This window comes from Coenobita brevimanus, chromosome 25 (assembly GCF_032717465.1).
Source record: "Coenobita brevimanus isolate Jiangsu-jjx chromosome 25, ASM3271746v2, whole genome shotgun sequence".
Taxonomy (NCBI): Eukaryota; Metazoa; Arthropoda; class Malacostraca; order Decapoda; family Coenobitidae; genus Coenobita; species Coenobita brevimanus.
In genome coordinates this window covers 43,617,579-43,630,979 of record NC_136978.1, presented here as the reverse complement: position 1 = coordinate 43,630,979, position 13,401 = coordinate 43,617,579, and the positions used below count along the sequence as shown (strand labels likewise).

General features: G+C 42.2%; 2 protein-coding genes across 2 annotated transcripts in view; one reads left to right on the top strand and one right to left on the bottom strand.

The window, feature by feature from the left end:
- The first annotated feature begins 2,107 nt into the window (after positions 1 to 2,107).
- Positions 2,108 to 11,217, top strand: LOC145393831 (glutamate receptor 3-like). The gene is made up of 7 exons (XM_080267875.1): positions 2,108 to 2,123; positions 2,385 to 2,602; positions 3,302 to 3,482; positions 4,280 to 4,379; positions 4,732 to 4,861; positions 5,181 to 5,297; positions 11,164 to 11,217. The coding sequence occupies exons 1-7, from the start codon at positions 2,108 to 2,110 to the stop codon at positions 11,215 to 11,217; spliced, it is 816 nt and encodes a 271-aa protein (XP_080124001.1).
- Positions 11,218 to 11,963: 746 nt separating this feature from the next.
- Positions 11,964 to 13,401, bottom strand: part of LOC145393830 (uncharacterized) — a 122,149-nt gene continuing 120,711 nt past the window's right edge. The window contains exon 14 of the mRNA XM_080267874.1: positions 11,964 to 12,072. Coding sequence (XP_080124000.1) covers positions 11,964 to 12,072 — 109 coding nt within the window. The remainder of the gene's footprint in view (positions 12,073 to 13,401) is intronic.

The window sequence follows — 13,401 nt, the reverse complement described above, 5'->3', positions numbered from 1 at the left end:
GCTGGGAGAGGAGACATACTTCCACTGCATCGACTGCTGTCTGGTCTCAGGCTGGTAGTGATAAACCCAGGACTTGTCCATGGTAACGAATTGAGACAAGAAATTTTCTGGATCAGCTTCGAAGAGTTCCAAATTGTTGGTGGACAGGGTGCACTGTGTGTGCTTCTGTTCCTGGGTCAGGAGACGTGGCACCCAGCGAGCACACACCTTTGACAAGCCAAGCTCGTTCCTCAGAATATTGTCGGCTCGCTCCTGGGACATGCCCAACCTGTCTGCTATTTGACGAGATGACAGTTACCGATCTTCCACAACCATCCTGAGGACAGGGTCAACGTTCTCTGGTGTGGTCTCTGTCGATGGCCTCCCTGACCTTCGATCATCTTCGAGGCTCTCTCTGCCATGTTGAATTCTCTGACCCAACGTTTGACTGTGGCATAGTAAGGAGCACCTTCTCCTAAAGTGTTCACCATATCCTCATGGATCTCAGATGGAGTCATGCCTTTCAACTGAAGATACGTGATCACGGACCGGTACTCGAGTTTCTTCATTTCCACGACACCTGTCAAGTACGTTCACTCTGAGAGCTTGCCAAAAGGAAACGAAAAGTGTTAGGGTCAAGAAACTTTGTTAACTCAATAATGTTATTTGGCAGATTACGTAGACAAAATTTCATTTTCCTATCTCACTGTTTTCTGGGTGAGGCTCAAAACTTATCAGTCACCCCTCATAAGTTTTGTGGGACATGACGCGCCAGCTTTTTTCCCCTCCCCCCCGCCTGCTGCGTGCTCCAAAAATGTGTATTCTCGGCCTATTTTCACCATCCAAACATATTTATTTTGCCACAAAACCCATATAATCGTCAATGTTTGTTCTACATGATAAGCAAAAATAACACACAAAAAAACACACTATGTACATTAGGGCCACGTGAATAAACATTTAGGAGCATACATCTCACTTCCCAACATCATAAGTCGAATGTTTACTAATCAATCTCTACATGTTATACAATTATTGGAAAGAGAATTTTATTAGCTTTCGAATGCTGGAGGTCCCAGTTTGATATGAGGTATGGTATTCGAGTAATAAGCAAAAAAATAAAACCCATTTCCAACAGACAACAGATTTTTTTTTTTCGGGGAGCTCTAGCAAAAAACTTTTCTCGCAACTGTTATGTTTTTATTTCACCATCCTATGCAGAATTTCATTGGCTTTCATTTGAGCCCACAATAGTGATCCTAGGCCTCATAGTTTATGAGAAAAATGCAAAATACTAAGGTGTACCCATGCCATGTCGTGACTGTAGGGCAGTTTCCTGCCTTCCTTTAAGCTACTGAACGTATTTCACCAATTCTTTGTTCACAAGATATGCACACTATATTCACATGATTCACTGTCACTATTATGATAGCTGAATACTCACATTTGGTGCAGGATAGAGGCAGTGTAGATGCTTAGAAACAGTAGTACAATCTTCGTGGGGTCAATGGCTGATAACGACCTGGATTGCTTCACAAACACCAAATTTTCTATTGCAAACACCAAATCTAATCACAACAGTGCCCAAACACTATACACAAGCACTACTTGTATAGTGAAATATGTTGCACAGCCAGGACGGGGGTAAGAGTGGAAATTCAAAGGGACAGAACTGCGTAGTACCTTCCCCACTCACAGCTCATTTGGTACTGAATAACCTGTCTGCTCTCTTGCTGGTATCGGGTCCCACAGTTGCCAGCTCATTACTTTTGACAAGGAACAGGGAAGCTATGACGCCTCCAAAAATGACGCCGATCAGCTGAAAACTTTTCCTCTGACGAAAGTTTTTATGCTTTAATGACACCAAAAGTGTCAACCAGTATAGTTGCAGCCACACCCATGCAACGACAATCGTGTCATTGTGTGCGGAGGGGTTAATGAGTTGCAGGCCGACTTCGATTTATGGTTACCACTCAGCAGTGTACCTAGACGTAACTGGTGACAAAATTTTATTAAAACATCCAGAAGAAAAAATTGCCAGTGGCACTTCCGAACCTTAGATATCTAATAACAGTGACATCATGCTGGTTCGTCTGATCCCGATTGTTAATGGTTCAACCACATCACAATGGAAATTCATACAAGTATGATAATTTTGTATTAGGTTCTTTATTTACCATTCATGACAAACCTCAGCACTTTAAGGAAAGCTGCAGCTGAAGGTCATGCAAGAAAGGTCCATGAGAGCAAAGTGATATTTTGATGCAGATATGGGGCAAAAATAATCTTACTGGGTATAATTACAAACACAGTAAGGAAACACAACACCACCTGAGATAATTATCAGTATGAAGCAATAACTCTTTAATACTTTAGTTTGGAGTAAGTACATGTGCTTATTTCAGACGTCAGCTCTGTCAGGACGTGGTGGGTGTGGGAGCGTGTGGTGTTGGGTGTGTGGATGTTGACAACTTTGGTGCTGACACGCAGCTATGCCGGCAACCTAGTGTCCCTCCTGGCCGTGAGATACATCCCCATGCCCATACAGTCGCTCAGGGACGTGGTTGATCATCCTATTATATTTTTAGTGCAGGAGGGAACTAATCAGGCTTACACTATTCAGGTTTGTTATTATCCCAGTCAATATTATGCGTCTTTGTCTCCTGAAGGCTTGTATAGTAGCACATAGTGTCATTGGACATAGATTTATTTTTTTGCCCTGTCATTTAATGGGCCTATTGTGACTGAGGCGAGACTCGGACATAGTCAGAAGTAAATTATCTGATCATGCAAACCAAGATAAACACAAGAAATTTAACATACTTGTATCGCTGGGCCACGTCCTGGCCAAGCCATTTCTTATGGTGAAGCATACTGCAGAGTACAACGAGAAACCACATACCAACGACGCGGCCTGGTTATATAGGTTGTTATTTGATTTTAATGGGGACTTACACGGATGAACAACTTATGCCACAGTATGTCTGATTCTCTCTTCACTGCGGATAGGCTTTATAAATCACTCTTGAGAATATTTTGCTCCATTACTTCCAGACGTCTGGGACGGGTGTTTTCCTCAACATTATTGCGCGATCCAGCACTTTAGGTAGCAATGTGTACATTTCTAGTCTAGTATGGGCGGACCCTATTAATACTGCCTCTTTGCTACTTTCATTTTGCTACTTTCAGATGGCTAAGAATGGTGTTTTCCGTGACATAAGTGCATGGTACAGCACTTTACATAGCAATATGTACATTTCTAGCCTAGTATAGATGGACCTTATTAATATTGCTTTTGAGACAGTCATTTTGCTCCTTTCAGACAGCTAAGAGTGGTGTTTTCCGTGACATAAGTGATCTACAGAAGAAAGGTAGATTTCAAACCTTTGGCGTCTCTGAGCTGGACAAGAACCTGGATGTCAAAGTGAGGAGGGGAGACCACACGCTAATAAACGTGGAGACGGTGGCCAAGATAATGATGGCACAGGACTTTTCAGCGACAGGTGGGTTAGAGAGAGAGAGAGAAAGACAGAGAAAGAGACAGAGATAGAGAGAGACAGAGGTGCAGGAAGCAGGGGAGGGGTGTGTGTGTGTGTGTGTGTGTGTGTGTGTGTGTGTGTGACCTCCTACTCTTATATTAACAAAACAAAGGCAGGCGATGAGACTGGTAAATATTTTATCTCAAACCGCCTACATGATAAACCAGGGAGAACACCTTACCTGAATGAAACCGTTTATTAATAACAAACAAAAAAATGACAAAAGAGGCCATCTTGATCGACCCAATTACAGTTGAATACATACTTGGCATTTTTTGCAGTGAACGTCAAACACTTTGCATATTGACCTTGACCTGGGAATGTGTTTGCGTCCGTTCGCTAGTTACGGTTAAGAAAATGGACCTACAGTAAAAGAAAATGGACCCACAGTAAAAGAAAGTGGACCCACAGTAACAGCAAATGGACCCACAGTAAAAGAAAATGGACCCACAGTAAAAGAAAATGGACCCACAGTAAAAGAAAATGGACCCACAGTAAAAGAAAATGGACCCACAGTAAAAGAACGGTAGTCAGCATTTTTCCAGAAGGTTTTAGTGGTTTGATTGCCAGTCCGGCTTGTGTTTTGTTGATCATGAATACATTTTTATTGTTCACCATATATTGTATAACTTTAATCATATCGTAAGACCACTGAAACTTAAATATACTGAAAATAAGACCACTGACAATGCATCGAAAACGTTACATAGAAGTGTATTGAGTACTCTTGTCTTTTTTAACCGTTTTCTTGGCATCAGCAGGAAGGTGTGACTTCTATCTGGCACGTGAAGAGTTTATAACCTCAATGTCTGCCATGACGGGCCCCAAGGACAGCTCATTCATAAACGCTTTCAGTCGCAGGTCAGCTACCAGACTCGTACATCAGTTTTACCTGCTTGATCTGGTATGGAGCTCGTGAGATGATTAAAGATATTTGACTTGATTTAGATTAATATTAAAAAGAGATTACTTGAATGAATGTGGGCCCTAACTTGGACTAAAATTTCCATCTTTCCTTCTTAGTTTCTTACTTGTAGCATTAGATTAAGAGTAGAATACGATGCAAGTCATGAGAAAGTGCAATGGAACGGATGAAGAGCCATAGCAATATCTCTTCTGCCACTGAACTACATGAAATAGGTTGCAAAAGGACGAGGATCTGAGCAAAACGAAAGAGATAGGGGGATAGTAACATATAGTCACGTGTTTCCAGGATTATGGCAGTGAGAGAAGCAGGCCTGTATGACTACTGGCTCAACAGCTACACCCCCAACATCACCAGCTGCCTCAACCCACCCACAACCATGGCCGTCAAATCCTCATTCGCAGTCTCCAATATATGGGTAATTTCCTCGCTATGTTCTCATTAGCCATACCTTCTGTTCATCTATCCATCTATCTGGGTATCAATCTATCTATCCAGCATCTATTCAGCTTTCCATCCATACATCCATTTATCCATCCATCCATTTATCCATCCATCCATTTATGTCTATCTATCTATCCAACTGTCTGTCTGTCTATCCACCTGTCTACCTGTCTGTCTATTTATCTATCTACCTGGCTAGCTGAGTATTTCTACATAAATACTATATTAAGTAAACTGGTAATACTTGTACCAAATATGATAGTTTCCTAAAAATATATTCTCTCACTCTGCAGGGAACACTAGTGGTCTACGTGGCTGGTCTGGCTGTTAGTTTTCTCTTGTTTTGCTTTGAGCTCATCTACTCACACCTCCGGCAATGTGTTCGTGATGAAGAATGTGACGCTGTTGTAGTGGGAGAGGCGAATCAGTGGGAGAGGCGAATGTTGTAGTGGCAGAGGCAAATCAGTGAGATAGGCGAATGTAGTGGGAGAGCCGAATGTTGTAGTGGGAGAGGCTTTTGGTTTTCACATTGCAAGTTACTGACCAGGTTGTGTACCGGATATTTTGCAAACTAAAATACCGTTGTTGAGAGACTGAGTTTATAAGAAAATATAAAAGGAACACAGACTTCAATATCTCTCAGCTCAAGCATCATTTATATTTCGTTTTTTGCTACTTACAAAATAGGACAGAAGGATGCCTCTCAAACAGAGTTAGATACATTAAGAGGAAACATCTCTTAACTTGAAGGAAACTCCTTAGCGAGGGTATAGATAAAATAGGAAAGATATCAGCGTATTTAACCAATTTGTATTTCATTTAGACGATTTATTCAACTTAAGCTTTTCGAAATGAAGTGGTCAGATATGGGCTTCATTAACAGCTTTATCTTCCATACGTCTCCCTGAAGCTGCAATAAATCGTTTGGTTACAGCAGGAATGAAATACAATAACATGCCACCGGACTGAGAGGGATAAAAAGCTGATGAATGTTGTTTGTAACCTCTATAGTACACAAAATGCTGTATATTCTATGCTCAATAAAATCCTCTAAAAACAATTAGCACATAATAAAACAATCCTTAATAAAGACAACTATAGAACTATAAAGTAGATTGTTTAAAGTCATACGAGAACTGTCTTTGTAAAACAGACTCGAGAGAGCAAGGATCTATCTTTCTACCTGTCTATCTATCTATCTTTTGCCAGACCCTTTTATCCCGAAATGGGCGGCCACAAACAATTCGCCTCCTCACCACAAACAAATCGCCTCCTCGCCGCCTTGAACTCTGCCATTTGACTACCCTCTCCCCAGTACACATCCCCCTCTCTCATATCTCTCCACTTAATACCACATATCTCATCCTTGATCTTCTCCTCCTCCTCTTCAAAACCACCTCACTCACATACACTCTTGTAGTCAGGCTCTCATTCTTCATCCTGTCTATATACTCGTAGACAAAGGATACAGTGAAAAATACTGGCATGTCACTGTATTTCCTAATCAACTCAATGTATCTTCCTCTCCAGCAAGAGAAACCTTTGCTACGCTGCATGAAAACATCTGGAAAGGGAAAGAATAAACTGAAGGATACTCGCATGCTGAAAACACAAGCACTCTGGTACCCTTACTTGCTGTGCTCTGGCTAGAAATGAAGTTATACTCACTTTTGTATGTTTTCAATTATTTATACGCTTTCCTGTGGTGATCCATCGCATATAGTGTTATTTTTTCTGACTAATGGGTTCAGAATGCTAACACACACACACACACACACACACACACACACACACATTTGTAATATACAGTACTTAGCCTACCAGACGGGATATTATACAGTGATCTTAAAGTTATGAAACACAAATATCATGGCAATCAATCTTAGCAAGAGGGCTTCTCCAACCAGAAACAGTGACTTTAAATATAAGTGTGCGGCCACACTAGCTCGAAACATATGATCGACGAGATGAAACGAGGCACCGGGTTAGAGCTGCTGTACTATTCGAGTCTGAACGTTGGATGAACCCCTGAGCCTCGTTTCCTCGCGGCAGTCACACATATAAGTGTGTCTGGGCCTTAAGCTTCCTATCAGATTTAAGTTTGTTGATAAAGCTGCCTAAATAATTAAGCTTGTCATGGACATTGAATAAACATTGCAAAATTGCATAAATAGCTTCATCCACGTATTTTCCTAAGCCCTTCATTATACCTTTATGTCAGACAAATGTTAATCATTACACATAAGGGTATTATTAAAAACTAGTTACATTTTATGGAGGAAAATTTTGAAAAAGGTTTGTCCGAATTAATAAGGAAAGGGTATTAGTGTTGGTGTTTGCCAGTCGCTTGGAAGTCGTACAGGAGGCTTCTTAGACCATTTTCCTAAGCGATGTTCTTGTATTATTACACCCTAAGAATCTTCTCTGTGCCGTTTAAGTAGTTTTTAAGTTGATATGCTTTCCATTAATGCTATTCAAGACGATACTGAGGTGTAAGGCGAGGAACACAGCGCTTTGTAAAGGAAGCGCCAACGATGTCACTTACGCTCTTGTTCTTGTCGGGAAACCAGGCCCCTTAACGCTTACTCGTTGGCGATTTATTTTTAGATACCGCTGGTTAATATCCTTTTGTATGTTATTTATGCTGAATGGCGACATTAGAATAATGTCACACAGAACAGGGCAGTAAGGTGTACTGTGCAAACTAAATTGCTTTGGAAAAGGCGTTACGGAGCTTCTTTAACCGACGAGAATACGGCCTAGGTGACATTTTTAGGTTTAGCGATGTCTTCCACACCTTACACCCCATTATCCTCTTGTGCGTCGCTGATGTATAGTATATCAATATTAAAAAGATCTATAAAGCACAGAGGAGATTGGGGGAAAAGGTAAAAATTTTGGAAATGGTATAATTTTGCAATATACCGTGATCTGTTACTGACTGCTGCGTGGTAGGGGAATGTGAGTGTGCTGGTACAGATATATGGTGAACCTCTGGCCTGCCCCCGTCCTGCTCCTCACCCTGCCTGGTCAACTAGCCCACCCGCCGCTGCCTGACCATTGCTACTCCGCTGGTAAGGTTTGACAGTGTGGCGCTGTACTGGTGTAAATGTGGTGCTGGTGTGGGTGACGGTGTTAGTGTGGTGCTGGTGTGGGTGACGGTGTTAGTGTGGTGCTGGTGTGGGTGACGGTGGTAGTGTGGTGCTGGTGTGGTGACGGTGTGAGTGCGGTGGTGGTGTGGCTGACGATTGTAGTGTGGTGCTGGTGTGACTGACGGTGATAGTGTGGTGCTGGTGTGATTAAGGGCGTATTGTAATGCAAACAAATATTGGCAACAATTACGACAGACTGTGAGAGTACCGTTGCTAGAATGTTAAGGAAATTTCACCACTACGACGAAATACACATACACAACAGATTGCACAACAGACGGGAGGTATATAATCTCTCTCTCTCTCTCTCTCTCTCTCTCTCTCTCTCTCTCTCTCTCTCTCTCTCTCTCTCTCTCTCTCTCTCTCTCTCTCTCTCTCTCTCTCTCTCTCTCTCTCCTGAAACTAAATTTACCATGTACCAAGATAGCCATTTCTCAATCCGCCTTACAAACAAATTGATTCTGGTATTTTTTTACTCTCCTATGCACTATGGTACGTTAGAATCACAAAGATAAAAAATATATATATCTTCTCATTTTATTTTGTCATCCTTTTAGAACAGACAAATGATATAAGAAAAAAATGCTATAGTTCCTGATCACCCACATTGATCATTATTTTTTACATCTACAGTATGATCGTGCTTTTTGGCTTAGGCGCTCCATACACTGTGGTTCAGCAATCTTATGCGCCACAAATTTCTGCTGTGATCATATCATTGTCGATGGGTTTTTACGAGACGTCTGTGGATGTGAGAGATCAGTGAAGACTTTATAAAAAAAAATAACTTACTCCCAGCTCTAGAATCGGCCTCTCGTCCTTGCAGTCAGCAGTTTTAACACGAACTGATAATTCAGTGGAAAAGAAATAGAATTGTGATATTAACTAAACCTCTTGAAGTGTTTGCAATGGTTGACTAGGGTAGCACGTGTGTGTGTGTGTGTGTGTGTGTGTGTGTGTGTGTGTGTGTGTGTGTGTGTGTGTGTGTAGCAAGTAAGTGTGTACATTAATCCAACTACTCCACCCACTGTGCTTCCCAAACAACCCTCCTCCATGCACTCTGTATGTAAAACTCTTAACTTCTGCTTTGCTACACATTATTTGATCTCTCTCTCTCTCTCTCTCTCTCTCTCTCTCTCTCTCTCTCTCTCTCTCTCTCTCTCTCTCTCTCTCTCTCTCTCTCTCTCTCTCTCTCTCTCTCTCTCTCTCTCTCTCTCGTACCCTTTCAACCTGAGGACGCCTTTTATATATTGCTCTTGTTGTCTCCACATTATTTTTTTATTCATTTTAGCAGACATTTTTTTTTTTATTATTTTTTTCATGTCACCCTCTCATCTGCCATCTGTCTGCCCCTCCTCCCGCCCACATTATCCTGATTCAAATGCCTCTACATTCCATCCCTCCACTTCATCCTCGGTCTCCTCCTCCTCGTCATTTGCATTCACTCTCCTAGTCAATCATTCCCCATTGTCTCCACACAGACCAATTTCAACACCCTCTCTCGCTAACTCACACCCTCCCTTTCTCATATACCTCTCCACCTGCTTCTCCTCTATCGCCCCCTTCCCCTCCCCCTTCACCTCACTATCATACTTTCTGCTAGTCAATCTATCTATCTATCTATCTATTGCCAGACGCCTCAATCCTGTTTGGGGTGGCTAGTCAATCACTCATTCTAAATTCTCTGCACAGTCAAACCAACACACACACACACACACACACACACACACACACACTTACGTACCTCTCTACCTCATTCCTCCACCACATACTCGTTCTTCTCCTTTTCTTCCCCCTCCATTTCACTCACATACTCTCATTGCCAATCATCCATTCTCCATTCTCTCAGCACAAATCAGTTCACACACACCCTCTCGCTAACTCACACACCTCTCTCATATACCTCTTCACCCCATCCCTCTGAGCACATCTCCTCGGTCACCCCTTCTCTTCCCTCTCCACATCACTCACATACTAGTACACTCTCCTGTTCGTTCATTCTCCATTCTCACCACGCAGTCAAATTAACACACACACACACACACACACACACACACACACACACACACACACACACACATTCATATACCTCTCTACCTCATCCCTTACCTCATCCTCGTTCTCCCCCTTCTCCTCCCCTTCCACCTCACTCACATACTCTTCTAGCCAGCCTTTCATGCTCCTCTCTCTCCACAATCACACCAACACGGCTACTTTCAACACTCCAGCACACCCCCTTCAACACCACAATGCTCCCTCCCAAGCGATATACATAACAGCGCTTCTCTTCCACCGACCTTCATATCACTCTTTCCACCACAATCAGGCTACACTCTCTCCATCTCACACACATCCTCTCTCATACACCTCTCCATGCCTTCACTTCATCCTCGGTCTCCTCCCCCCCTCCTCCCCCCCTCCACCTCATCCTCGGTCTTCCCCATCTCCTACCGTCTCCACCTCAAACACATACTCTCTTAGTCAGTCTCTTATGTTCTAATCTCTCCTTCTAAATTTTTCAGCAAATCCACGGCAACACCACAAAGCAAGAATACACTTTATTTTATGTCACCAGGTTAGTAATGCTCTTTATTTTTTACCTTTATTTATTTTATTTATCAGTTTAATTCTACCGTCAACAGATGCAGCTTGTAGTCAAATAATCAGTCCCTTCAATCCAATAATCCTTTTTAAGTCTTGCAATCTCTAGACAATTTTATTCCGTTTGACAAAGATCAATAACATTTTTCAGTTCAGTTTGTGGCCAATTGTAGTCAGACTGGAGGATAAATTTGACTAGTAACCAAGGAGACTCATACCTACCACATAACTAAGAGCTGAAAAAATTTCACGCAATCCTGATTAAATATTCAGGTTGTAGGAATGGTCTAGGTCCCTCAAAATAATAATAATAATAATAATAAATAATAATAATAATGATGATGATGATGATGATGATGATGATGATGATGATAAGAAGAAGAAGAAGAAATAAACAAATAAATAAGTGACAATCTTCAATAATCTGTCTTTTAGCCACACATCGTTTTGGAAGTTAATAAAGTCATCTGGAAGCAGCAAATATAATGTGTCTATGATCCAGCTTCTGTTTTTACCCTTTTAGGAGCGTAATAGCATGACGTACAAGACCACGGAGACCAGCCACGTTCGTCCCTGAGTGGCACTATGTGAGCAATAAAATCATCTGAAAGTACCAAGCATATTCTGTCTGTGATCCAGCTTTTTCCCCATATTCAGGAGCGTCATGGCCGGACGTATAAGCACAGGGAGACCAGCCACGTTCGCCCTTGAGTAGCATTATGTGAGCAATAAACCGAAAACACTCCTCAGATATAAGTCCTTACAGACCCTATCAGGTTGGAGCGATGTAATTCACTAAACCAAAAGGCGTCATTTGGTTATATGGTTACCGACAAAAGTAGTAACTGGTTTCCTGAGTTGCAATAAACTGTTTGGCTTGTCACTCATTATAGAGTCTCTTGAAAGCAGCACTACATCGAGTGAGTGGATGGAGGGCGCCCACACCTACCACAAGAATTACTTATTGAAATACGTCACAAGATTTAGAGGCTTATGGGACACTGGATGGGTTTGTACAGATTATAGCAGATTCTCTCTCTCTCTCTCTCTCTCTCTCTCTCTCTCTCTCTCTCTCTCTCTCTCTCTCTCTCTCTCTCTCTCTCACACACACACACACACACACACATTTTCACAGATATAAAAAGGAAGCTAGAAAAAAAAAAAAACAGCTATAATAGATTTTCACAGGTTTCAGATTTCCAAGAGTTTCCTTTTTATTTTTTGGTAGATTTCCAAATGCTTTTTTTTTTTTTTTTTACTTATAACAGTCGTCAAAGATGTTTCGTAGGGCTTATTACAGTTTTTACAAATATTACGAGCCTGTCACTCAAACACAAATATTATGACGATCCAGAAGAGGACGTTGAAGAAGATGACGATGGTGGGATAGACGAAGCTCCTACTGACGAACATCACCCACGGAGCAGTGATTCTGAGGAAGGGGAGTAAGAGTTAGTGATGATGATGATGATGATGATGGTAGTGGTGGTTATTCGTGATGATGAAAATGATGGTGGTGGTGGTTACGCGTGATAATGATGATGATGGTAGTGGTGATTATTCGTGATGATGGTGAATATGATGATAGTGGTGGTGGTGGTTACTCGTGATGATGATGGTGGTGGTTACTCGTGATGATGATGGTGGTGGTGGTGGTGGTGGTGGTTATTCGTGATCTGAGTATTAGTTTTGGTGGTAGTGGCGGTAGTGGTTTTGATGTTGATGATGACAAGTTGTTATTGGGGTTGATATGTGAATTAAAACTGACGTTCTTTGACACACACATACAGAGAGAGAGAGAGAGAGAGAGAGAGAGAGAGAGAGCGAGAGAGAGAGAGAGCGAGCGAGAGAGAGAGAGAGAGGGGGGGGGGACGAAGAGAGACTACTGACGAGCATCAACTAGGGGCCCGTTAGTGTGAAGAAAGGGAAGACAGAGTCAGCATGATGATGATGATGATGATGATGATGATGGTGATGATGATGGTGATGACTGCCTTAATTTTAAAAGTATGAGGCTGATCCCTTGCAGCCGTCACATGTCCCCTGGTACTGGGCACCAACACCCGCCATTTCTGGTGTGATCCAGCCTGCATCCAACCCAGTGTTGCCCCAGTTAGATCATATGGCTTGATGAGATAGGTTACTCAGTCCACACATTTCAGGCAAGAGTGACTTTTCTCTGCCCCTTGGTGACATTACCCTTTTTTCTATGCTAGGAAGGAGGAACCCAAGGCCAGAAGCCCGCAAACTGTTCATTCCAAGAAAAAAAAAATACAAGAGAGAGCCAAATTTAACCCTACTTACTCCTCAATATTAAACCTTAATGGGCCATATCCGATTGGAGCGTCTCAGCCAACTAGACCACAAGGTGCTCCACTGGGAATATCACTCAGATCTGGGGTTGCACTGTCCTTGATATGATAGGCATACCTGGCTATAATAGGAATGGGCGGGGGTGGGGCTGAAGATGCAGAGGTTTGGCAATGGGAGCTAGGGCTGGGGGTGGTACGTGTATACATAGTTGAGATGGCTTAAGACAAGGCTTGTATTCACGTCGGGTAAGGGAGCTCCCTAGCACTATTTCCTTGGCGATTGATTTTTGGACACGGCTGGCTAATAACCTTTTGTATGTTATTCGTGCCGAGTATAGCAACGCTAGAAGGATTTATATGAAACAGACTAGGACAATCAGGTGTAATAAGCAGAATAGATCGCTCAGGCAGTGGTGTTAGGGAGCTTCCTTAAGAGACGGGAATACGGG